This window comes from Odontesthes bonariensis, chromosome 2 (genome assembly GCF_027942865.1).
Source record: "Odontesthes bonariensis isolate fOdoBon6 chromosome 2, fOdoBon6.hap1, whole genome shotgun sequence".
Taxonomy (NCBI): Eukaryota; Metazoa; Chordata; class Actinopteri; order Atheriniformes; family Atherinopsidae; genus Odontesthes; species Odontesthes bonariensis.
In genome coordinates, this window is record NC_134507.1 from 15912724 (window position 1) to 15940653 (window position 27930).

Here is a 27930-nt window from a genome sequence, read left to right on the forward strand (position 1 = left end):
TGTCCCCCCTGCAGGTCTCCGCAGTGCTCATAAAGATACAGAGGGCCCACGCTGCAGAGACCGATAATGACATGACAGCAGCAGCTGCCAAATCACATATAACTGCTCCTCTAACATAAACATAACTTTTAATCCATTATGAATGCATTTATCAATTATGAATGCATTTAGTCGTGTTCAGTGGGCAGCGTGGATGTTGAATTGTGCCTTTTGTTCCACTCCTTATTCCAATTCAGCGGGGAATTCGTGCAGCGGATGGTTGCTCAAACATCCAGCTTCATTAACCTCACAGAGGACGCCGCTGAGGAAGTTCTCGGAGAGGAAGAAGGCGCATCACTGTTGCTGGTTACCATGGTAACAGCTGAAATTGAACCAGCAATGCTGCGGTGGTTTTTATGCTGTAGATATATTGTTAAGGTGGCAAGATACAGCACTTTACAGTGCGTAATTTAAGCCTGCATTGGAGTCACAGACCAGCCTGTTCTGAACACACACCTACAGCCAGGGACCATTTGAGCTCTGTCATTTGTTGGCCCTCCCGAGAAATGAAGCACTCTGAATGATAAAAGCACATATTGGAGTAGTTGGTGAGTGAGCCAACTCTGGTGGCTAAAGCTTTTTGGAGGCAATTAAAAAGGAAATTAAATCAGTGAAGTGGGAACACTCTAATGTCTTGCTTGCACCACAGTGAGTGTTCGTTTTCAGCTTTGACAGAAGCGGAATTAAGGCAATAAGAAACACCTGTGCCCTTTGTTGTCGTTTGTCCCAATACGGAACACAGCACAGGCACAGCTGGAGTGCCAAAATAACCAGAAAACAGATTACAGTTAAGACACCCTTACTTCATACTGACAAGTTGAAGAATTGTGTTAAATAAAACTGCAATTAGAGTCACTCACCTTATCTGTTGCTCTCATGCAAAGACTGTATGAGCTCTTATCAGGTTTCAGGCTGTACCCTAACTATTGCTTCTCCTTGATAGCAGACAGCTAATAAGTTTTAATGATGACAGGAAGGACTTTAAATCAACCGGAAAATAATGAAAATCTTCATGTGCGAGCTTAAGATGTATCATCACCAACAGATGCTGATATGTTGATTCTGCCTGCCTGATGTTGGCCGTTTTTTTTTTTTTTTTTATCTCTTCCTTTTTCACTAATGACAAACCTCAAGCAAAACATATCTCCTAATAAAATGTATGACACTGTATTTTGCACAGTTTGAATCGCCCGTTAGGTTTAGCAGGTGATTTTGCATTGTCTTTTTGAAGAGTAAAAGACACCCCCCTCTTCTGTCCAGTAGAGGGGGGTGTTTATACAGTATGTCCACAGGGTTATTTGCTTCATCACAGATGCCAGTACAGCAGTATTACACAGAAAGAAGAAGAGTTAAATAAACCGGAGTGTTGCACAGAAGAAACTTCATAAATACAACTAACCCAAACACCTACACCAACGTTTTGGTGTGAAGCACTTTCATGACAGTGACAACTCTGCATCGCTACTTGGTTCCCAAAAAGACTAAATGGATTCAGTACAAAGTATTTTATTGTAAATGCTTAAAATACTACAATAGACTACTATTGTGGTTATAGTTCTGACAAAATGGCTAAAGAAGTGGTAACAAAAATAAATACATGGGCACACTTATGTGGTGAGCTGGGTCTTATGATCTTATAGGTTCCATCTTTTTCTTTTTTTAAAAAAACTTGTAATTCTTTCCTTTAGGATATGATTTATTTAAACATTCTGACTTCATATGATGTTTCCTCTTAGAATCAATAAATGAATAAAAAGAAAAAATGCCTTCTCACATTATTGTACTACTAAGGAACGGCTGGAGTAAAATATAGAGATAAATCATACTGCGCACATGCATGGATTCCCCCTTTTTGACAAAGGGTCTTTTTAAAAGTTTCATAAGAACAGTATTCCTACTGCTAAGTTTGACTCTTCTTCTGTGACAGAAACGTCTGTATGCACAGCATCTGTGGAGTCTCCACCAAGTGCCAATGCAGGGAAGCTGACTGGCTCCAATGGGCATCATTGACCACAGAGGGGAACTACAAGAGACTAATCAAAAATCTCATGACTGAATCCTCCACCGCTCATTTCATTTTCAGTCTGTGTACCCAGAACAGCGGGGGCCACAACAGAAACTTTACACCTCCAGGGCAGGTTTTTACAGGGGCGCAGTCGCTCGGCACAGATGATGACAAACGAGCTGCAAAAGATTGTCATGGTAACAGAGCATTTCAAAAAGCGTCGCCATCATCTGCTCATATTGACCTCATGCAATGTAGACCCCGAGAGGGTGTTAGAAAATAACTAGCATTTTTCCATTCAAAAAGTGTAAAAATCACTTTCTAGGGATAAAAATACTGCTGGTTCCATTTACATCCCAACATCTGAGTGTATTCCATTTCAGATATAGCTTTGGATACTAATTACAAAAGCAACAAAAAAACCAAAGCTTAGTGTCTAAAGTACACAGTGTGTCCTGGGAAAACAGGGAGGGAGAATCCCTCGGTTGTCGATACAGGAAAGTGCCAGAAACTGTTGATCCTTCATATAGTTTGGTTTGTCCTTTTCTCTTCATTTCGGCAGTGTCCTCTGTTCCTCTCCAGTCTGTTAAAGCCTCATTGTGACTGCGTGTGTTTTTCGAAAGTTCTCACAGACTGAACTCAGTGTTTCAAGCCAGGCTTCTCTGTCTTGGTTTTATTCTGGGGTACAGCTGTACAGAGACGGAAACAAAGTCAATATGGCACACAGTTGTACAGAAATACTTTCAACATTAAATAAAACACACGTGACTCATAACTCACCCCGAGGAGGTTGCGGGGGATGTAACCCTCTGTGTCACCCAGGCGCGCCCACCACCATTCGATCTCATCCTCATCTTCTCTCCGGATGATGGTCATGCAGTCTCCCTCACGGAACGCGAGCTCGTCCTGGTTTTCACCGGCGTAGTCCCACAGACCGTAGACGACGCCTCTGTTCATGATTCCCATCTTTTCTTGCACACCTGTGAGCAGATGTAAAAAATCCAAGGGAACAATCACAGCATTAACGTTTGGATCTCAGCGGCACAAAAAAAAAAGAAAAAAAGAAAAAAAAAGACCAAAACGACGTGAGCTTAGAGCAAATCAACTTTTACTGACCATAAAGGAACTGGGAGCACTGGGTATAGCCTTCCTCCATCTCCTCACATTTATCAGCTGCCGTCTGCATGTCGCTGTAAGTCATGGCGAAGACTGCTGCTCCCGACTCCACCAGGAACTTGCACACTTGCACGTTGTTGCAGGATGCAGCACAGTGAAGCGGTGTCCTACATTAGGAGGGAACGAAAAGAGGAGCAAGGGGGATATTAGAAAGATGGCTAATGTGTAAAAGCAGGATTTTGAATGTGATAACGGAGACGAGTTCACTTTGTTCTTGTTTTTCAGTGGAATTTAGTTCACAGCTGGAGAAAAAAATAAAAATAATCCAACCTTTAAACTAGCAATGACAGCGCTGCCATCAACCAACTCAGCATTGAACTTAGACTTACCAGCCGTCACTGTCGGCAGCATTAACGTTGACACCAAACTGAACCAGAAACTTGACAATCTCCGTGTGTCCGGCGCAGACGGCGTTGTGCAGAGCAGTGATTCCTTCATCGTTGGGCTGACTGGGATCTTCCACCTGTGTTTTGAGGAATCAAATGATTCAAATTGAATGAGACAGGCTTGGTAAAAGCCAAATTTTATACATTAGAAAAGGCATAATTTAGCTACCACTTTCAGATTTATTTTTATTTTTTTTATCTACACCACAGCAGCATAGAAGCACAACAGAAAAAAACAAATAAAAAAAAACCTCATCAAATAGAAGCCAATATTTTAATCCATATATGTATCTTGTTGAACAATGTCTTACCTCATATATGATTCTCTGGACCAAATCAAACTCCCCCTCCAGAGAAGAGTCCAGCAGCAGAGCCAGCGGGTTGAACTTCACCCTCATACTGTGATCAATGCGTTCAGAGCCAGTTTTGCGCAAATTGGTCCTCTTTCCCTGAAGACACAATTAGAATTTTACATTACTTAAATGACCCTAAACAGCAATCCAAACATGATAAAACAGAAATGGAAATCTTATATGCGAGACTGCTTGAGTCTCTCCTGCGAGTGTCTGCTGCCGAGTCCTCTCTCAGCTCTGCTCAGTCTGAGCCGGGAGAAGAGAAGTCATTTGTTTTTCCAGCTCTCTAAGTGCATCACTAATCCAGTTTATGAGCACAAGCTAAGAAAAATTTCTAAATCATGATTACGCAACCTGATTATGAACAATTTCTGTCCTCCAAAGTAAAAGAAAGTTCTTTATTAGGTGTTTATGTGAGTCTTATGTAGAGGTGAAAAGAGGAGGAAACCTGTGGGAAAAAAAATGGGTCATAACACGGATTTCTCATTGGTTTGTTCTTTTAAAACCAACCACCTCACCAATAAAACTGCTTAAGGACTTTCACTAAGAGCTAAGTAACTAGAAAATGTAAACTAGGGTTATTTTCAGCAAAGAAATTATCCTCTTAGTGCGAGGTGAATAGGACCCATTTTTTTCCTACAACAATAGAAGTATTTTTTTAGGAATTATTCAATTATATAACAACAGACCAGGTTACGGATGTTGACCAGCAGGTCATTAAAAAGTAGAACGTGCACACCCAGTAGCTCGTGACCTGCTCTTTTTTAAAAAAACATATAGCTCAAAAAGCAAACAGAACAGTCTTAACAAAGTGTAGCAACCAATCAATGTAATGGCCTTAGAAGAAACTGCTGGGAGCAAAATAATTTTTATGTAACAGTTTGGGGGGGCATTTCATACCGGTGGCAGTGTGACCTGTCCAGTGACCTCGGGTGCCTTCATATTAAAGGTGTCCTCTCCCAAGCTGTCCTGCTCTGCTCCACTGGGGTATGGGGGTGGCGGGTAAGGGGGGAACTCTTCCAGGAAGCCTTCTGGAGGTGGAGGCAGCAGGTTGGGTATCGTGTCCTCCGAACCAGCAAGGGGCAGTGGTGGGAACATGGCGTCCCCTGGCCTGGGGGCTGGGTGGGAGGGTGGAGGAGGGGGCATGATGTCTTCACTCTCTGGGATGGGAGAAGGTGGTTTGGTCTGCTCAGTTGTGGTTGGAAGTGGGACATTGGCCCCTGCAGAGTGAGATGGGAGCTGTCCTCCCTCCACAGTCTGTCCCGTCTCTGATGGGGAGTTTTCAGCACCACTCAGGGGACTTGGGCCATATGGCCCCACAGATCCGTCAGCTGCCTTCTCTGATTCTCCTGCATAAGTGGGAGTGGTTGGTGTGTTCACGGTGGTCTCCATAGCTGCCAGGGTGGTTTTCTGATAGAGCAGTTTCTGAATGTTAGGCCCTGCTGGGCCCTCTGGCTCAGTGATAGAGCTGCGTTTCTTCAGGGGCCTCGGGGCATTGTAGAGCTTCTTTCTCAGGGCCTCCAGGTCACCATCACTTTGATGCCTGTAGGGGTTAGAAATGAAAGGAAGAAGCTTGGTAGGGCTAAGAGGCCGTGGGATGCGCTCCGTTTCTGGCTGGGGTCCCTCAGATGGGCTGGGACCCATACTGTTGGCTCCAACGTGGTCAACTTCATTTTCTGGAGCAGGGGAGCGACGCTCGAGGTACGGGTTCTCTGGATGCTGGGAGCCTCCACTTGGGATCACTGGTTTGCGATACACTACAAACAAAAAGCAGGAAACAAATACTGAGTGTCCACAGAGACTCTAAATTGTTACGCACAAACTCACTGCTCTCCTCTCCGGTGCCTTTAAAAAAGTATCAAAATAATGAGATGTAGTGTGACGTGATACAAAGTGGAGCCCCATCATCACTTCTGTTAGCTCCAGATATTGTATTTACCACTGCTAATAGTCATAGCAGTAAAGAATCCTACTTATAGCAGTTTTGAGTCCTGCTGAATCAAACGTAAATGATTGACTTTAGGTAATATTTGTAATCTTAATTTATGAACCCAGTTGATATAAGGAAACCTTCTGTTTTCATAAATCAAACACATGGTCAGTCTTGTTAACTGCATACCTACTTATTTACAATCATAATGGAAAATTTATGGTCGTTTCTTAATCCATTACAAGAAATTTATGTGGTTTCTGCTGTTTGTCTTTTCAATCTACAGCTTCAGTTTCACCTCTGTCTGCGAAGAAGATGGTCTCTCGTGTAACTTACCCCTTCTTCAAGCTAGTATGTGTTATAAAAAGATGATCAGAACAGATTAAAGGCTTTTTCCAGTTCATTTCGACAAATCTAAAAAGAGACCGAAGGGGAAGGTGCCTGTGACTGCATTTACATGCAGAGATTAGTAGTTGACCGTGCCTCTTTAGCTGCTTCTCAGGGTAGTGACATGTGAATTTTTCTCTTGCAGAGTATGCTGAGGGACAACAGCTTTACCTTTCAGAGAACACATGTCAAATCATACAATACATCACTTAAATTACCCTTGTTGACATCTTGACACGTTCAAAGTTGATACAGACATACAGTATATTAGTTTTTTCAAGTATTCAGCTTGTATGCTCATTACAGTCCATACGAGTCAGACACTGATATGTACAAGTGTGGAGGTGCTCCTTATTTTCTATTTCAATGAGGACTGACTTAAATCAAGCTTTGTCCTCCTTTCTCCTCTTATCACTATTCTTTGTCCAACTGTGGAATGTTCTAACAAAGGAAACTGGGATATTAGGTTAAATTATACAGTTAGCTTACAAATAAAACACAAAGGCAAATAATGTTTGTGAGCAGAGTTCAGAATCTACAATACAGGGACATGAATGAGAGTAATCATCCTTTGGGTCACCTCCAACAACACAGTACAGGCACTAAAGTAAAATAAATGACCATGGAAATTCTTACCACTGGTAAATCCATTGGTGCGGTTTTGAGACCTGTTGAGAGATCCCTGGATAGTGGACGGGAAGGGCTTTCCAGAGCCCGGCTGCTTCGTGTACATGGAGTAAATGGAGCTGGCTTTTGAGGTTTGTGGCTTACTCAGGTTGGCGTCTTTGGAGGATGGAAGCTCTGGGGTAAAGGGTCGTACCGTTGCGGCAGGCGGCGTGTCCTGCTTGGATGGCAGAGGAAGTGTCTGGCTCTGTGAGGCTGGGAGGGGGCTGGGGCCCTGGGCTGCCTGGGGCTGCTGGCTGTGAGGCTTGGCTTTAGGAAAGGTTCCTGTGTTGAAGCCTGGTTTGCCATACGGCACAACACCAGGGCCTTTTGGTTTAGTGGGGACAGGGGGCGGCACCTTGACTGGAGCCTTGGGAGCAGACTAGACAGATGAGAGAATATAGAAAAAGCATGTCAGAACCAACAATGCGCTTCTCCTGGTTTAGGAAAAAAGAAGAAAACCTAAGAAGGGATGATGGGAAAAGAAAAAAAAAAAGCAGTTTGGTTACTAACTTGAGCATCTCTGACCAGATCATCACTGCTCTGGTTCTTACGGAGGGAGGTAGAAGGAGCTTCTGTTGGCTCAAACATGGAGAATGGACGCACCTTCCTGTCCCTCTTCAGTTCAGACTCATCTACCACAGAGCACACATAGAGGCAAAAATCAGTTTCATCCCATGCTCAGATACTTTGATCCTCTAAAAAGTCAGAACAAAAGCCACTTCAGAAGTATTACTCAGCTTTAAAAGTTACTTTTTAGAAAAATGAGGAAGGGCCACATTTAGCCTCTGAGACAACTTCTGGGATCAAGCTGTATTTTGTCTATGTGTGAGTATCGTACCTTGTTCGGTGTTAGATTTGAAGTGAGAGTTCATTCGTGGCAGTGTTGAAGCTGGACCATGACCGTTGGTGTTTGAATCCGGACCTGAAGAGCTCCAGTCTGCCAGCTTCCCAGGCTGATGGCCTGGGGGACCAACAGAGGAGGATGGAGAGAAGAAGGCAAAGAGGTGAGGATTGTTTCCATGTTATGCAAGCACACAGAAGGATTTTATGAAGCAGTAAAAGTAAAACAAAGCACTGACACGCAAAGTAGAAGCAAACTTTAGTCTTGGACACAAAGTTCACAGAGCTTTGTACACATTATATCATATCATATTATAATTGCAACGAGCGAGATTAGCTTCCAATCAAAAACGACAAAAACAACATAAGGCCTGCATACTGTATTTAAATATTCCATCTAAAGAAGAGTTGTTGAATACACCCACAAACGCAAACATTTTGCAGACAAGACTGGAATGGGCTGGTCCCAATCCACACGGAACGTCAGATCGAGTAAAGGTAATGCGTTTGTTCCGACTGACCCATTTAGAGTTACAGAAAATGAACTGAGGCGGAAACTTAACAAGCATAAAACAAGCACACACACACGACCACATATTAAGCTAGGAAAATACAAATGTCAAGCATCTTATTGCGTAAAGATGACTCGTGAAAAAAAAACAAAACTAAAAAAAAGCTATTGGGAAGCGCACACGCACAAACACAAGTGTGTACCTTTTCTTTTAGCCCGCAGCTCTTTCAGAGGCTTAAGCAAGAACATGGCTTCTGAGGAAAATGCATTCGAAAGACAAGAAAAACAAAGTAGCCTTAAAGCTTCAGATCTCCCTTTGCTGTAGACATGATGTTGGATGGCCCTGGTACTGTTGCCCCCCCAACCACCCCCCCAAAAGGGTCATACAAAGAGCAGCACAACCCCCTGGAGCCTGCCTGATAGCATGCACTAAGCTTGAGAAGAACTGGGAATGGGTATTTAGTGAGAACAGATTCCGCAGCCTCCCCGCCCATCCCCAACTCTCTTCTTCTGCTATTGCATAATTATTAACCCAGCATGTAGAAATAATTATTTACAACATCAGGACAGACTGAGGAGAAACTTGTTACTCTGACTGCCTGTAATCAGCATCACTTGGAACAAGACAACATGGGATGATGAAGGAGTTTGAGTGGGAATGCAAGAGGAAGGTCCCTTTTGCTTTTTCTCTTTTTGAGTTTCAAAACTTTATCATATTTTAACTGCTGATTTTATCTATTGTTCTTATTTCTTTCTTTTTGGTTTAAAATATAAATCGTGCTTTTTATTTCTACTGTTTTAATGTATCTGTAAAGCACTTTGAATCACCTTGTTGTTGAACTGTGCTATACAAATAAACTTGCCTTGCTGATGTTTTGTAATGACATATTTAAGCGTCTGATAGTTAATTCTTTACAGTATAAGGCACACAGCTGGCCCACTATCCACTGAGGAACTGATTCAACTAAAATAGAGTGACTCAGATGGTCCTCATGTGAAATCATTTCTACTTGCAGGATTGTAATAGGAACATTTTTAATTATGCTCTGGTCAGCAAATGGGTTTTCCAAACTTTCCCCTCCACTGTATTGGCTAGATGCCACTACAGTCCACAGGCAGAGGGTGCTGATGCAACAACAACTTACCCCGACTTCAACATTAAATTAGAGCTAAAACTGTATTTCACTTCATTTGGTATAAATGTTGCTGCACAAACAGTTAATTATGTTAAATTTTCAGATCAGGCACTCTGGGACTTCAAAATCTGTCAGAAATGCCCAACTGTCTTGGACAGTTGCACTAAATTTGGATTTTTATACTACTACTTTCTCTCTTTGTAAAAGTTTCACCACTTTTTGTCAGCAAGATTTCATATAAACACCTTACAAAACAAATATTTCTGAAAAAAGATGGAAGCGTAGCTGAAAACACTACACCATTTGCAGATATTTTAAATAATGCTTCTTTTTATAAGCAAATTTCGCCTAGATGCAGACATGTTTAACTAACTGAAGTGGGAGCTTATGGCAAGAATACAACGAAAGCACACACACAACTTGGCAAAAAGAACGCAAATTCAAAAACTGTCTCACTCACTGCAAACTTCTTCAGAAAAAAAGAAAGAACAAGATTGTAATATTCAGATTCAGCAATGCCAGAACACAACACACAATCCAGAGGGCAATTGGCTACCTTCTGAGCTCAAAGTGACATCACAATCAGTAGGTGTGCCAGACTTCTCTGCTCCTGCAGAAGGCACGATAGTTTTGTGACACACATAAAATAATAAAAATTAAAAAAAAAAAAACACGTGAAAGGAGTCATACTTAGCGGTTGAGAACCTTTACTAAAGATTTACTAAATCAAACTAAAAGTTTTAACTCTGCTAATAGATTAGCAGTCGTATACTCTGTAAAGTTTAGCCGGTTTATATATAAGAAAAATGACAGAACGATGACAACATGAGGACGGGTTGCCAAGTTAGGTCCCAAGAGACCCGAGTCATAGTCAGAGGGAGTTAGCGGGTGAAAGGCAGCAAAAAGCTTGTCGTCTCCGGTTTCTCACCTGTCCCGGCCTTGCTCTGCGGCTCGTGGGCTGGTAGAGTGGCAGTGCCGTCTGGGTAGGCTGGCTTTACAAGCAGGTCGTGTCTAGCTGGACCTCGGGGCATCGTGGACGACTGGATGTATGGCCCGACTGCTGCCACTCGAGACGGACCTGACTGTTGTCCGGCTTGGCCATCGGGGGGCAGCTGTACAATAAAACAGTAGCAGAGAAATAAGCATGTGTACTGCCGTCACTGCAGCAGGGGTCAGTGAAAGAAGAGTATTAAAATCAAGATTAAAATGCCAAAAAAAAAAAAACAACTTTTAACTGTTGAGATGAAGAGGAAAAATACACATAACATTAAGGTTCACACAACCAACATATTCTCGCATAAAATTTTCACATTTTAAGATCCTGTCAACTGAGAAGATGAAATGTAAACTTGAGCCTGTAGATGTCACCAGAGCAGTCCATGTTTTAACTCAAGGAATTTATTCTGATAAGCAGGAGAGTGTTCGAAATTTGTAAGGGTGTCTTTATTTTTTTGAACCTGTGGATCATGGTAGAACAACGGTCAGTCCAATGAGACACTGGTGAGTTTTTGAAGCACAATGTCCCAGGGTGAAATCTGGGACAAGTGCATTACTGACACCCACTGAGGGAGGTGTTAACAAATCAGCGAATCAAAGTATTTGGAATTTATTCTGTACATCCCGTCATGAACAGGTAACCACATGCTAACTGTTCTATAGAAGCTGCTGCAATAGACAGTTAAATGTGGAATGCAGGTTTAATTTCAAGCTGAACTACAGAATCTTACAGGTAGAGGAAAGTATCTGCACTGTGGATTGCATAAAAAAAAACGACACACATTTATACTTTGCAAACCTTCCTAACAAACAGAACACTTCCCTTTCAAACAACTCTTTGTTGCATTAACATTGGCCATAACCCTAGATTTAGTGAAACTGTCCTTTTAATGGGAAATCAACATGATCCACATGCCATGGTGCAAATGTAACTTGTAGAATAGCTAAAGAAGTCTGATGCACGTCGTACTTATGTGATAAGATTAGAAAGCAAACATAGACATAAACACAGCTCCAATATTTATTTAGTTACCTGAAGGTGAGTGTCTTTTGAAGCCCTCTCTTTACCAGGATAGCCATTCTTGAGAAAACAAAAGCACAAACATGCAGAAGCAGTTCAAAATGCCGAATAATCCTCCTTTTGTTAAGCTAATATTGGCCTTTCACATATTTTCCAAACTATGTAAGAAAGATAGTGAGGGATAAGTCAGCTGGCAACTCTCAGAGTACTTCTCCTCAGTCAATATAGCTATATGCGTTTGTTGGGTGATGTCAGCCAGCTGCTTGCTGTTTGGTTGGAGGAAAGCAGCTTGGCTGGAGTGTGTCTTTGTGCTGGTGAGAAAAGGGATCACTCATTATAATTCTAGGCAGGGTGTGGGTAAATCACCTCCTCACTTGGGCCTATTGAAGTCTTCATCTCTAAAAACGCACACATGCAGCAAACTGCAAAAGCACATGCAAACAGTACTCGTATGTACTGTCCCTACTTTATCAGATAGATCAAGGGAGTAGTACAAGACAAGCGGGGATGCTTCTTAAGTACAGTCAAAGTTACTTATTGAAGGCTTCTAGGCAAACCCCAGATGGATGTGTGATATTCCCCTTCCATAATTTTGCATTCATGTTCTAACTTGCAGGCCACTTCAGTCCTCGTGCATCTTGGTAAACATTGAGTGTTACATGCTCATGACGCAATTTCTCTGTATTCACAACATTGAGAAAAAAAGATTACATCAGTATTAATAGACAATCGTTTTTGGCAGTTAATGGTTTATTGGTTGAATTGGAATTTTCTTGACAGAAAGACAGTTAATTCTGAAAGCCAATAAAAAACCCATATTATGTCCCTATTATGTCTGAGAAGAATTGAGAGAAAATTAGAAAACATGAGCAGAGAACTGCGAAGGGGAGAGTAAACGGAGCAAGAGCGACTGAAAGTATAGCCATTCATTATTGAATACAATCATTTCATATGATTGGCTTTTAATTTAGGCCATTCTTATAGCCCTGATCTACCATCACAAGCATATGAGCTCAAGCAGTGATGAAGTACATTTTCTTCCTCACATTTTGTTTGATAAACAAGTCTGTTGACTCATATTTACAGTCCCACGGGAACCTGTGCGAAAAACAACTCCTGGAGAGGGAAGAGTGGAGTAGAGGAGCGCAGCTGCTAAAACCTCAACCGTATGTTGAAAATTAACTCAGCTGGCCGATTTTTAACATGCACCCACTTTAATCATAAAAATGCATTTTACTTTGCTGCATTTATGTGAGGCGCTGATGTATCTTTAAAAGAACTGGTTGTTCGACTTGTTTCTGTTATAAAGTGCCGGCAGAAAAGATAACATCTCCTCAGACATTCCTGCCTGCATGTGATGACAGCCTGCACTCATTACTCCGCTCTCATCTTCAGGATTTGTTTCTGACAAAATGGGGCTGAGAACTGAGCGGCGTGAGGAAGCGGGAATGTTAACTCAGATGCAACTCTGTTTTATGATCAGAACAATGATCCAGCCCCTGAAAGCTTTGTCAAGAAGGAGACCGAAGAGGTGAAAAGGGCAGAATTGGAAAGACACTGATTCCCTTGAGTGAGGAAGGGTCACATCGGTTTGCCCAAAATAGAAGACTTAAAATTGAAGTAGCCTTACGTTAGCATGGCTGAGCTCTGACTGCAACGAGATCTCAGGCTTAAGGGGGCAAAAGAGATACAAACAGCCTTATAATAAGGCCGCAAGAGGGAGTTCTGATAAAAAGCATCTCTACCACTTAGCAGTAGATGCGAATATTGGCATACCAAACAAATACTTGGAAAGAATTAAGGTTATGTTTGAATAGTGTTGTGGCGTGATAATCCTTACAGGCAAGTTCTCCTTCTGTTGAAGGGCTGCCTTTTTCTTCCACAGCCGATCTCGGAGCTCAGTGATCCGTTTGTCCATGGCAGCCACCTCCAGGTTGCGCTTGTTTAGACTCTCCCTCTGTTGCTGCAACTTGGAGTTTTGATCTTGGTTAAGTTTGTTCCTCAGCTGACCGCACAGACAGAAAATGACAAAACAAGAGTCAGTCGCACATTTGAGTGCATCTTATGCAAACATTATATACAATATCACAAAGTCCCCTTTTGTTTTGTCTGCACACCTGCAGCTCCTTGTAGAGGTGGTCCAGTTCAGCCACTGAGCTTTGGTTGTCATGGAAATTGTCCCGTTTGCCATTTTTAAGGGACTCCAGCTGTCGGCTGAGCTCCTCCACCTTGGACGCGGCCATAACGAGTTCTCTTTGCTTCTGCTGGAACAGGTTATTCATTTGCTCGATTTCCTCCACTGGAGAGGGAGAGATGGTGTGTGACAGGTGGGGCAGAAAGATGCAAAGAATAGAAATCATTAAAAAATAAAGAAAAAAGTCATGAGGAATGCTTCACGTTTTGAAATATTGAAATCCTCCATAAATACAGCCATAGAATACTCTGAGAAGACACCCTTAAAGCCAGTATGCTCACCCAGTTTGCCATTGCTGAGGCGTTTCTGCTCCACCTGGCCCTTAATGGCTCTGACCTTCTTGAGCCGAGCTTCCTGATTTTCGATGTTCTCTCTGAGACGCTGGAGCTTCTCCTGCTCGGAGGCCTGCTGCTGCTGACGCTGTTCCTGCTGCTTCAAGTAGCGCAGCCGCTGCTCCTGCAGACAAAAGTAAGGAGAAGCTGGTCAAAGCGAGAATTAGACAAAATACATCCCTGTTCGTTTCCATGAATGGGAAACTTATGGCTCATTGTGCTTTCCTTAACAGCTGTTGCCCAAGAAGATTCATGGAGTAAAGCATTAAAATACGAACTCTGGTTAAATGTTTACGGGCTGGAAGAAGAAGGTCTGTTTTAAGAGTGTAGTTTCTTTGTGGTGAAACAGACATAAAGAAAAGTGTTGAACTAAAAAGTAAAATAAATAAAATCACCAGTTTTGTACTGTAACATAGAATGCTCCTTCATAACAGATTCTAAGATGAGCACAACACAGTCTGGTAGTCTTCAGGTGACTTGTGTTGAAAGTAATTCCTGTTTGTTTACTTGACTCGTGAATGTGAAGGAAGTCACATTCCTTGGCTTGCTACATTGCCCTCAGGCATACAACAACAAAACACCAACAAAACGTGCAACATAACAAAGAGAAAGTCCTCAGATAAGTTGTTTTTTTTAAGTAATCTTAATACAAAGCATATATGTGCATGATCTGCACATTTTAAGGGACCTCAGCAGGAACTGAAACACTATCAACAAATGTCAAAGTTTTCTTCGATCACATTTTTTTTTTTTTGCAAAGTCAGTCACAGTGAAGAGAGAAACAAGTCCGAAATAAGAGAATAGAAATTTATACATAACAAACAAGACCCAAGCCGTGAGAAGCTAAGGCAGGAAGTCATCTCAGGCTTCTCAAATTTTAAACATTTACTCTTGCAAATATCAACAATTCAGCTCAGCCATCTATCACAACCCCCATATACACTCTGAGTAATGTCAATTTCATAAGCGCACCTGCACCTGAGACAAATGACCCCATTATTTCAGTCTTCACTCAATCCCCCTCCCCCATTCTGATTTTTACTTTGATCTCTACCACTCAACCCCTTCGTCTCTTCCAGCCATCCATATCTACTGGACCCTCTCTCCTCTTTCATCTTGTACTTCTTTATGCACCTTGGAAGCGAGGAGTTGTTGTTGAGTTTCTATCTGTTGCTGCTGCCTGGCAGCCATCTCTTGCAGCTCAGCCAACGTCATGTCCATCCGAGGCGTTGCCACCTGGACAGGGAGAAAGATTAAATAGAGAAAAACTACATAAAACACTCCTTGTTTGTAACTGAAGCTGAGGGCGTTCTATTCACAGTCACTCAAAGTGTAGCCTTTTAGTCAGAAACAAATGGAACATCAGAATTCTTCAAACAGTTTTTTTGTGATCTCAGGATACAATAGTAGAATACTTATTTATTGCAGTCATGTTGAAGTCATGATGCAGTAAATAATTTCTGCTTAGCATCAAGGCACCGCAGGGTGTATGAACTGACTTGAACTGAATTAATCAGCACCCTCTGGCTCACCATCAAGTCTGCTTGTCAAGTATAGTGGAAAAAAAACACGCCACATCACAGACTTTGAGTTAATATTAAATATGGCCCCCATTTGACACGTCAAATCACCAATATGTAATGAACCACACACATGAATTGTTGAATTGAAAAGAACTTCTTTCCTAAAGATATGGACAATGTGCTGTTGGCGCTGGACAACCTGGCACACAGTGTTTTAACCGTTTGTCTAAAAGAGAGTTAGGAACTCACCCCGTTCTCCATTCTTCTGTCTGGGGGACCCCTGACTCCATTTCTCTTAGGATCTGAGCCTCTGGACCCTCCTGAGAAATCAACATGATAGAAGACTTCAGATATCACAATCTGCTAAGGCTGCTTTGTTGTCCAATTCAGACAAAACCAAGAGACGGCAATCTATGTGAACCCCTGGCCCTCACAGGCAGCTGTGAAAAATGATTGGAACTTCCTCTTAGCTTTTTGCCCATCAGTGTCTCAGACAAACAAGTATCCACACTTAGTGCATAGGGTTCTGTAAACCTGCTGGAGGCATAGGACTGGCTTGCATTTTAAGAAAACAGCTGGGATCAGTGCTCTTTGTAACTTGTATAATCTTTTAGCCTAATACATAATCGTCTGTGAGTGGGTCCAAAACTGTATCTGTATATATAAACTTTTATCCAAGCACGCTACAAGCATTTGACTTAGGAGTGTATCCCATGACCAAAGCCCTTTATCTTGCATAATGTTTTTTTTATTTTTTAATTATTTTTTTTAGATAAACCTGTGCACACAGTATTGCGTGCTAAATATATGTTGTTCAAAAAGCATTAGTTGAACATAAAACCATGTTAAGCTGAGTAGGTGATATTAAGTGTAAGGCTGCATTGAGAATACGTTTAAACTTCTGCCGTGTTGAAAAGCAAAATGCTGACACAGAATCAGGTTGAGATAAACATTAAAGAAACTGCTGCTGTACCAATGCAGAGTACACCAGTATTTCTACATCTAATATGGAGAACCAAATTATCCCGTCTTAGATATACATCTTTGATAGAAAAGGTAATGCAGAGCTATTTTGCAAGGACTGATAAGAGTTAAGTGAACAGAGTAGGAAACAAGCCCAGCCTAAGATAACAGGAAGGGAAAACAGCCATCTAATCCCTGGGCTAGACTCAAGCTGCGAGGGGTAAATGGGCTTAGTTATGCAACTGAGGGCAGACAGGACAGCGCAGGACCAATATACTGGACTTTTCTGTGTTGCTAAGAAAACTGAAAAGTAACAAGCTTCTGACAAAGTGACTACAACACCCTGCTTTCTGTCTGGCCTCCAAACAGGGCCTGCTGATACAACACCATTTCCAAATCTCTGTAGCACAGACAGAGCAGGTAGTTTGTTTCAATTTCAGCTTTAAAAAAAAAAAAAGGCAAAGACGAAAACGTTCATAAAAGATCAGACGGATGTATGCTTAAAGGCTGCCAGCATCCCTGGAGTTTATCGTGTTGGTGTCAAATGTCTTTTCTCCAAGGACAGCCGTCACTCGTCGTCACTCTTGTGTAGGAGAAGTGACCATAGAAACCATTTCATTTTATTATCTGTTGGGTTGGGCCAACTAACATAAAGAGACACTTACCCGATTCCCTACTCGGGGCTTGGTTGTGACGGAGAAAGAAGCGCACCTCCGCCCTGTGCTGTCCCCATCTTTGGAGCAAATCCAACATCCTCTCGCCCTCACCTACAGCTCTCTCTGCAGATGGAGAACGTAAGAAAACAGAGGCTCAAATGGTGGTGGTGGAGGTTAAAACACATCCATAAATTCAACAGTGAGGCACTCTCATTCTAATAATCCTGCCACGGGTTAAATACATGACAAGTACGAGGTAGGTCAAGTGTGCATGTGCTGTTTGCTTTGTGAATGTTGTGCAACCCACACTGCAAGGTGCATCTTGTTGATCTCTCCATGCAATGACTTCAGGGAAACCAGCTATAATGTGTTGTCAATTACTCAGGCTGGTACTGAGCGTAAGGTCTCATTAACTATTCTTCCGATATTTTCCTCAACAGGCTTTAAAGCTCATTCCATTACACAGAGGTACCGACGCCTTACAGTCAAGGAAATTAATCTACTGTAATGGGAGCCTTGCAAAATAAATGAACAAATAGAGTAACATGAAGATCATAAATAACTTTGCATCCGTCTGAAAAATGTCACGTTTTTATGGTAAGTCAGAAGTGAAGGCTGGTGAATGTGTTCAAAATGAGTCTTCTGTATCTCGCAATCACTTTTCAGACTACTCGTGGAAGTACTCATACACAATAATTGGCACTTTCTTCACTCTTACGGCAGCATCTCCATGGAAACGATGATGAAGCCTGGCTCCTTGAGTTCTGGTTTTGAATACTTACAGATTCTCAGAAAGGATAAAAATGAGCCAGGCACGAAACCTCAACCACCCCCCGCGAGATAAGTGTGAGATGTTTGGGGGCTTGTAATTGTCACAAGGATATGAGCTCCGCTTCATTTGCATAGCAGAGTTCAACTAAAGAGATAAGCCCTTGTATCAGAAATCAACCACAAGAACACACTTCCCATCTCCATATATAGTATTCTCCAGAAAAGTAATTGTAATAATCCTTTAGTTAATAAATCACACAGCATATGTGAACATCTTATGTTTGCATGGTAAGCGGACAATGGAGATAACACTGGGTACACTAACCCTGCTACTTACCAGAGCCCCGCCACATCTCAGACAGGTGGCAGTCAGTTTCCCCCGGCTCCTTGCACAGCTCCACCACATCCCGGCACAGAGTCTCCGGGGTAACGGGAACCTCAGTAAAATGCTGGTCATTGTTACTGAGGTATACAGTCAGGAACATCTGTGCACAACAGGGGGGGCAGGCGGATTAGACAGAGATAAATTAGACCGGGTCCTGGTTTCTTGAGAAATTGATGGGGACTATCGAGTAAACGCCACAATTTTCTGTAATTGGTATCTGATTCCTCTATGGTGTGTGTGTGTACAAAATATGCGTTTCATGATAGCGGTGTCTGTTTCCAAGGCTCCACACCACTATGTCAACAGAGAAATCAGAGACCAACTCCTCAAATTCCATTTAATTCCACACCATCCAACTGTGATCTACTGCCGTCACCACCGTGAGACATTGAAAACTTTCCCAACACACAGACATGAAATACCCTGGAGGATTCTAGAGAAGCTGGACTTGTACGTCAGTGTGCGAATGACAGATTGCGAAAACTGTTGACAATCCTGAGACACAGAGGAGTTCAATAAAGCTGTCCAAGACAGAGATGGAAAGGGAAAGCCTTCAGCTAAAGAACACCTCCATGAAAATGAGCACAAACTTGATTTATCAGGATGGATCCATCATGAAGATATTTCCATTCAGTGACAGCTACTGAAGTGCTTAAAGCCTGTTAAATCGATATGTGCACTATAAATTCAAGACTGTAGTCATGATAGTCCGTTTTACGGGAAATATCCCTTTGATTATCTAAAACATACAGACTCTCATTGTGTAATTATTGAAGGATATTTGCAATAAGAGGCTTGTGAGGCAGTGCTGGAATATGCCTCCAACCATAATCAGGTCACACAATGGGAGTATGTTTGCATAGAGCCGCAATAAATAGCAATATCATAACAAACAATCTCCAGGCCCTGGCATGTGCTGAATTTATTGAACGATTTTGTTTCAGTGCAAGATTTGATAAAGTGTTATATCAGTGCAGTAACTTTAAAAAAAACAAAAAAACAAAAAACAAACATGACCTGGACAGGACCGAGAATAACCTGAAAGTGGAACTGTCAGAGAAGCATTGTTGTATACGCCCTGGACCTCCAGGTTAGACAGTCAGGTTTTTGTACTGAGCAACTCTGAATGGCCGTGCCTGCAGGGGGCCACGGTGGGAACATCGGGTCAACTAGTACACAAGCACAAAGGGCTTGAGGGGGTGAGCATACCGAGCAGCTGCAGCCATGATGTAGAAACAAAACCATTTTGAGTTGCTTTTCAACTGTTGGATTGAGCTAGAATGCAACAGCCCAACGATAGGTGGCCTTCTCTGCCTTTTCTTCTTCAAATGAAACTTATCGAGCGAGTAAGAGAGGAGGGCACATTTTTTCCTCAGAAAATCTCCTCAGCAACGTAAACAACCAGAGGGCTTTTTTTTCCCCTTTCAAATTAGTGAACGAGGAAGCAAAGGATGGTGGTCTGACTCAGAGGACCTGATTCAACTGGTTTGTTTCATAGGGATGTAAATGAAGATCCACATTATCAGAGTTAGTGACTCATCCTTGTCAGTGGTGACTGAGTCATCCTTGTCAGTAATCTACAATAGATTAAGCTGGAAACAGATTTTGCCCTTTTAACCTAACAACGGAGAACCAAGCTTAAAACATATTATTTGCCTCCCTATTATTAAAGTTATAGGGTTTGTGTTACTTACATTAAGGGTGCCTCAGTGTTGTTGGCTAAAAGACAAACTTAGCTGACTTTAATTTCATGTAGCCCGTCTTTAGCCAAGGGTTTTCCAAAAAAAAAAAAAAAAAAAAAAAAAAAAAGGACCTTCAGGGATCATGGATTAGCACAAAGTAGCTGACTTCATCACAACTTCCTAGGGATGATGCAGGGCGTTTAGATGATCCTGTTAATATTTGGACAATGAAACAGAAGGCTGACAGAATGTGAGCTGGTGGAACCATTATCAAGAGGGGAAGATAGTCCTGGGGGTGGCAATTCCTACTGAAAGCCATTTCTCCACAGCACTAAAGTTAATGATCCGGGGCCCACAAGTACCCAGTGCTTGCATCCATCTAGATGAGTTAGCACTTTGCTGCCAATCTCAATCCACATCATTCATGTGGCCACAATTAAGGACGAGAATTTTCCACACAAGTGCTACATACAGATATACAGATATGAACACATAATTGATCACGAGAAGGTGACCAATTTTCACATTGTTTGAGAAACAAAAATACACCAAATAAGATTTGGATATACATTAGGATTTCATTTAGTTGCCTTTTGTCTGAAAAGATGGGACCAACACGTGCCAAAATTATCAGCGATATTGTTAGCATGTCAATATTGGCAGAAAAATGATATAAATATGTTTATAAATACAAAAATTATACATAGCAATACAGCAGAACATCGGCCAGTATGAAGAGGTGAACTTAAAGGAGCCAAGAGTACCCAGACTCTGTTTTGCCTCAGCCAGACAAATTGAGAGTTCATTAAATATTCATAGATACAACAGCAAGCTAAATTAAACAGCCTCATAGATCCACTGCTCAGCATCTCACCAGAAAGCATAGCCTTACATGACCAAGGAGCTGAGCGGGATTACTTCTGATTGTGCATGACAATCTTTGACAAAATCTGATATACTCCATCAGGTGTGGAGCAGATGACAAAAGCATTTGCTGAATTGCAATTCTTCGACGTCTGAGAGGGGGTAAAGAGATTGTCCGTGGAGGGACACCAGACAGGCTGCCTCTGCTGCTGTGGATCCTCATTATAGCAATAGTTTTATAATTCCATCATAGCGTCAGCAAAGTCAAAGCTGTCTCCCAGTATGACAACTAAGGACAGCAGAATGGAAATTGTAGTATATGCAATGAAATGTGAACCCTGCATTGTAGCTATGTATAAAGTAGAAAACAAGACGAGGTCATTGGGGATATATCTCAGGGATTAAATTAATCTGCTATATACAAAAAAAAAAAAAAAAAAAAAAAAAAAAAAAAATAGCCTTTTAACAGTTTGCTGGCTCAGTACTACAATAGTAAGCTTAAATTCAATAGCAAACAGATATGCAGCAAGCAGCCTCATGTAACAGTAAAGGGGTCATTATTTTCTCCACCAGATACAATATTCAGAAACTGGTATGAGGTGTTTAAATCTCCTTCCCCAGAGAGTGCAATAGTAATACCAACAACAAAAAATTGAAAAGAAACTACAGTTCTGAAGGTCAATTTTAAGACCCTCTGTTCCAGACCCACTGGTCCAGATGATGAAAGCCTGCAACATCAAAAACCCTCAGAAAAAAGAAGAGTGACTACAGCTGGCAGTGCTTGACCTGCCACGTTGAAAGAAGCTGAAAGGGTCATTAAACAAAGACATACTATAATATTTGCTCTTTGATAATGCAAGGAAACTGGCTTCTTTGTCAGCTATTCTAGCCCACATTAATTTAAATAAGCTGGAAAGTCTGTGGGGACGTACAGCGAGCAACTATATAAGAAAAATATCACAGATAAAGTCTAAAGTTGCTGATTTTGCCTTTTGCTTTGCGATTGGGATCCCTGCACCCATTAAAGAAAGAGCCCTAAAGGGAATGACATTGATTGCAAAGCCGAGCAGGCTTTTCAAGACGTACATCTGTGAGAGGACTGTGGGTTTGAATATCAGAAGTGTGCACGTAGCCCATTACAAAGAGGAATGCTATGTCGGTCCGTGTGTGTTTGTGCGCGGCATTCCTACTGATCGCTCAGATAACGTACAAGCAGCAACATAAACAAAGCAGTGGGCCGGAATTGTGGGTCGTGATACAAATGTGCTGCGACAGATCAAAATAAAATTAAGTTAGCATGATCCTTTGATAATGTTACGTCCAACGGTTCTGAAAGCCTCTTAGTCCTTGAAAATGACCCTCTGCACGCTGCTGTAGTCTCAGTGTCCAGATGCGATTAGTCCCACATTGAATTAGGTTGATCAAAACCGTCCGCCGCTACAGTTTCCCCATTTCCAGAAATACACGCATCACCAGGGATTTTGCTACAAAGGAATTAGTTTGCAATATAGGAGTAAAGCAATTTAAAGTTCATACAGCCGGCTTAAAACAACCACACTGGCATCTGAGATGGTAAATCGTCTTAATATGGTCCAGTTACTTGTGATTCTTATGGCCTCCTGTAACTGCAGGAAGTAACTGGGCAGTTTTACTGGGGATAAAATTAAATAAATAAATAAATCCCTTTATTTTTGTGTACAGTGTTTATTGTCTTTTTTGGGAAAAATAAAGCATTTTTCCATTTTATTTTATCTTATTCTTTGGAGCATGTGTGGAACGCCTAGGACCAGTTGAGTCTTGTCTCATGTAAACACGAATTTGCAAAGTCTGGTTTTGGTCATTCCGTCACAATTCGATGATTTTTTTTTTCCTAGTCTCATATAAACATGCTTAACTTTTGAGTGAAGATTAAACTTTCTCATGTTGGAGGTTTGTTGGATCATTTTGGTCCTTTCTGGATTCCCAAACTGATGTGCCTCACATCACACGAAGGGGATGAATATATAGAGATTAACTAATAATTGAACACAACAAGTAAACTAATGCGTAGAAGTGAATGAAGTGATAAAGAAAGTGGACATCCTGAGACAGGTTGCCAGCAGATATCTTAAACCGTGTCTGAGGGTTCTTCACCTTAGTGCCGCTGGGCCTTCTGTCCACACACACTTTCAATTACAGATATTGCTGCGGTAAGCGAATGAATCAACTGGGTGTTGTTGACGAAGTCACCTCTGAATCTAATTACTGCAAGTTTGTAAGACACTGCAGCGTAATCTCTGTGTGCGAGTGTGTGTGCCTTAGTTTTCCTTTTACGGTTTCAAGAGTTGACACAGTTCCAGCACAGCAGTCCTTCAAAAAGGTGAGGCAGCAGAAAACTCCCTAATGGCTGTATGCATCATTTCTGTTCGTCTCTCTCTCACACACACTCTCCATTTCACCGTGCTGCATTAGAGGACGAGGCAGCGAGGGAGATGGGTCATGGGTCACACATAGTGACATCACTCTCCTGTAACTTTAGGGGATTAAAAAAAAATAAATAAATAAGGAGCTTTTACATGCGACTCGAGTGGGGAGAATCTCTTCTCACTGTCGGCACAACAGCACTTAGCTCATGAACTGCGCTGTCGCAATATTCTTCCTGGTCTACGTGATCAGACGTTTCCCCAAGTTGGGCTTATTTGGAAGATAAGGGGAAATGGGAGCCAAAATGAGGCAGAAGAGAGAGAATGTATTCCATCGTGAGGCCTCTCGGGATCTGAATGATGTCATTGTGTTGTTTAATCTGTCATATGCAAACGAAAAGAGCTGGTTCCACGAGGCAGGTATTTGTTACGTGTCTTGCCAATGCGGAAACTTCCAGGTCCGAGTACGAAAGCAACAGTTTCTACACTGAAAAGGGTTCCTGGAATAAGGGCGTTGCTAACAAATCATGAATTGTTAAACACTAAAACACGGGTGTTCTTCAAATGATCAAAGCTAGACACTGGTGAATTATAAAGACCAATAGAAGAAATGCATTTCTGTGCCATTCTCCCCATTCACCCAACTTATAGACAAATGTAAAACATGAGCACATTTCAGAGAACCTATATTCCCTCGACTTTTAAAACGATCACAAAAGATGATATAGTATTTAGTAGGAGTATAGAAGTATAAACTCCTTCCCTTATTATAAGAAAATAACTGTTTAGGTTCAAAACTGCAGACAAAATTCAGGGAATTTTGAACCAAAACAGATACCAGTGGGAAATTTACTTAAATCTTAACAGTATCTGTATTACAAGTGAGGACTTCACTGGAGCGGGAACTGCAGGCAGAGTTTACTTAAAGAACGCCAAAGGGTGGCTTCAGCAGATCAAATTATTAACAAGCTGAAGAAACTAAGAAATAGGTACAATGACTTCAAATGAAAAAGACTGACATTAGTCTTCTAATTACAGTTTCTGCAGGTATCAATGTCTCACACAGCTAATACAGCTAAAGTGAGCATTTGCATTTAAAATACACCGTCTAAAAGAGCCGTCAGTGGTTAAAGAAATGGGTCTCATCATAACAGCTTTAAGAAGGGGTTAGGCCACGTGATCTTTGAATACATCGAGACTAGATCAGTAGTTCAACAATAGGCAATGCCTGACCACAATGTCTTTTACTGTGCAGTAAAGACAGTGTCCCTGGAAATACACTAGAACAATAAACAATCCATCTTTTCACATGGATTGCTCACAGCTGCGAGTTGCTCAATATTCCAAAGTGGTGAGTAGACACTTGCTCAGTAGACTGATAAGGGAGCTTTCAGAAATTATCAGGCCACCAATGAGCTGCACAGTCAAACAATGGGCACGCAAGAAAATCATTCAGCATCTTAAAGACATAATTTAATGGGAATTACGCTCTCAGCTATTCATGAGCTTCAGTAATCATTTCTTACTCTACCAAATGTGACCATCCAATGGGGATCTTAAATGGTGTGGGAGATACTGACTCATTACAAACCTATTGTCTTTTCAGAAAATACAGTCGCACCTATTACAGTCTGTACACGATTCTGCTTGAAACACAAGTCAAAAGACACAGCACTTCGGTGTCCTTGTCTATCACATTGACTGTCTACTTATGCAACCACCACAACTCTCCCACAGAGTAATCAGAGGCCTGTGGTGGCCACAGAGAAACCCTACTCTGCTTTTTGTTGACACACATGGCAAAAAAAAAAAAAAGAGAGAAAAAGGACAGAGCATTACCCCATTTTCCCACCAAGATAATCACACCAACGACACTTAAGATTTGTTGAGTGTGTAACCAAGGCATGGTACAAATGTGACGGAAAAGAATGATAAATTAAATGATGTGGGCTCACCGAGGTTTATCTTCTCGGAAAATCTACATACAAAGCAACTTGTAACATGGGAAAGGAATAAGGAAGTGATGGGATACGTGGCTGCAACAACAGAAATCCAATCCAGACATTTCCTGAAGCGCATTCTTCTCCGTTTGCTCTCTGTTAGGTTTTTGTCTTTGTAAGAACCGTCTACTAACTCTATTGACCAAAAGTGCAGCAAGATTAATTATGGGCTGACAAACCGCCGCAAAAATTCAGCCCGAAATGTGGCATTAGCGAGTGTCTGCAGAACAAAGCGGGCTTCAAACGAGATAACAGTCATTCAGAGGTAAATGAGTTACAAGATGCTATGGTTCAATAAAAAGGGTGAGTATCCCTTATCGGGGGGCTGCCACAACACGGGCGCACAAACAATGCGCTCTACACAACACACTGGCAGAGTCCCTGCAGCTCATTGTGCTCAAGAAACAGTGACCCCCCCCCCACCATTTACCATCCTGACCAGCAATTATGACACTACATTCTCACTACCCCCAAGCCCCTGGCCCGCACAAGCGGGGTCGTGGGGTATTGGTGTAATTTATAAGACAATGCCTCACATCAGACATGGTTAAATAGAGGCCACTTTGTGTTTATCAGGCAGACACCAGAACCTGAATCTCATTCAAACACACACAGGGTGGAGATTCATTCTGAAGGGACAGAGTTGAATTAAAGAGGTTGTTTCTAAGGTTGCAGTTGCCTGATAAAGAAACAGATCCGGTACATGAGGGGGATCATTTATATCTCAGCGTCAATGAGAGTTACATGATGATAACAAATCACTATGTGCCAAAAACACCCTAGGGTCATGAACCTAACAGGAATGATCCAAATACAACTCTGCCTGCACTTGTGAGATGATTAATTCAGTGGCCGAGCTGTTTTACTGGAGGCAGAAGTCTGAGAGGGGGGGAATTAAGTAAAACACACAGAATTACACGACTTTGCCGTTAGTTGTTAATAACACTGCAACAACAAGGTGTTCTCACATAGTGTACAACAGAGATTATTGCTGTGCGCTAAGGAAGTTAAAACTGAGAAGCTGAAGGATATACCAATACTTGTCTCAATTACATGCGACGCTCCACCGTTTCAACTAGTAACTGAGAGCACACTGTGCTAAAAGCCAGAAAATCTAAAAAGAGCACTTTTTGCCAAGCCACCAGGCGACCCACTGAAACTAAGCTGCTACATGTTCAGATAACAAATTAATCATTTCAGTCAGATTAAAAGATTCAGATGTCTTAGTCCAGCTCCTAAAAAGATGCAAATTTCCTCCACTGCTTAACACACAGTGTCAGGGTATGCAATGCAAATCTACCATATGAAGCCAAACACTGGCCTATTTGCTATTATAATCATAGGTAAATAAATTCCAGACCATATCATCTTAACCTGCTTTAATTCTAACTCGGCACCAGTCCAGGCACCGCTTCCCTACAGTAACCACACGCAGGCAGGCACCCCACTGGTGACCGCTGCCCTCTCTGTACGCATCACCGAAGTGCAGAGAGATTGAGACTTGCACTGCAGCAAAAGCAATGGACCTCTGATGATGAAAAGAATGACGGTAGGAGTCCAGAGCCGAGGTTAACTTGCGCCAGCAAGACTTGGCAAGTGCCCCCTGCTTCATGCGTGTCCCGAGGCAGGAATGTGTACTCTTTACAGTAAAACTGAGTTCAGGAACATCTTTTCCAACTGGAGGAAGAGATTTACACAGAATTACAAAGGGGTGGCCTCAAACTGCATACACTGACTCAAAAGCGGATAAATTGCGTCATTCTGGCTCGTCTAAAAGCTCCGATCGTACTCGGGGCAAATAAACTCCCATAACAAGTCCGTGTTAACGGAGTCATGGCACAAAGTATCCGCGGGGTCAACTTGCCACGTCAATTTAAATGTCCAGGTAATTTACAGCTCGGTGTTGCTGTGGCGAAACGGACTAATTATGCTGCCAGGACGGGGTGAAAAGACTTGTGTAAATAAAAACAACTCACCGGCATCATTTTAGCTTCGTACCGCATTTAGCTAATCAACACAGCATGTATTCCCACTGGCAGTTTCGACGAAAGCGGCGATTTCTTTAATCCCAAAGCCTAAACCTGACGACAAGGCAAGGCTACTTTCTCCAGCTTGGAGAGCGGTGAGTGTGTGGGGGGTCCCGTCCTGCATTAAAAACAAAGCACAGGTTAAAGAAAAAAAAGAAAAGATACGCGACCAACATTTTTCACAAATAAAACACACGTATGTTAATGGCATCCCCGTTTCGTGGACCTGTTGCTACCAATAACAGGGCCTTCACGACCAAAGTTTCCGCTGTAGTTGAGTGAGCATCGCTTAACTTTGAAACTGCTGCAGTTGTGGGCGCGAGGAAGTGCGAAAACCCCAGAGTTTCTACAGTAACACATGAATATACACAAACCTGGAAAAAAAACCCGGCGATAATTATGATATTTCTAAGATTTTACTTACCAGTGGAAGAGTATGTAATCAGCACGAAACCCCGTTGGCTGACAGCGTTGCTTGATAGCTCGCAGCCTATCCCAGAGTGACGTAGCGAGAGAGGAAGTTCATTCCACTTTGGAATTCAGGCTCCGCCTCCGCGTCGCCATGGAGCAGAAAACACTCCCACTGGTCAGACTTGTGTGAACAAAAGAAAAGGAAAGAAAACCCACCTGCTAGACATTAAAGCTCATTTCCCGTAGCAACGTGCTCCGGCTCAGCAATATTCAC

The 27930-nt window shown here is 42.0% G+C and overlaps 1 protein-coding gene across 3 annotated transcripts; it reads right to left on the reverse strand.

Moving 5' to 3' along the window:
* Positions 1-1529: 1529 nt before the first annotated feature.
* On the reverse strand, positions 1530-27770 carry tp53bp2a (tumor protein p53 binding protein, 2a). Of its 3 annotated transcripts, XM_075478314.1 has the most exons (21): positions 27670-27770; positions 27195-27363; positions 18223-18370; positions 17124-17237; positions 15745-15815; positions 15107-15208; positions 13922-14096; positions 13564-13745; positions 13287-13451; positions 13077-13115; positions 11459-11506; positions 10358-10541; positions 7781-7903; positions 7453-7574; positions 6913-7321; positions 4860-5716; positions 3918-4055; positions 3550-3683; positions 3161-3327; positions 2825-3024; positions 1530-2733 (listed from the first exon to the last, which is right to left on the reverse strand). In XM_075478314.1, exons 2-21 carry the CDS (start codon positions 27219-27221, stop codon positions 2692-2694), a joined length of 3447 nt encoding a protein of 1148 aa, XP_075334429.1. In that variant the 5' UTR covers positions 27222-27363; positions 27670-27770; the 3' UTR covers positions 1530-2691. The 3 variants fall into 3 exon arrangements, with proteins under 3 accessions (XP_075334429.1, XP_075334430.1, XP_075334431.1); XM_075478315.1 differs by lacking the exon at positions 13077-13115; XM_075478316.1 differs by lacking the exons at positions 11459-11506; positions 13077-13115.
* Positions 27771-27930: the final 160 nt, after the last annotated feature.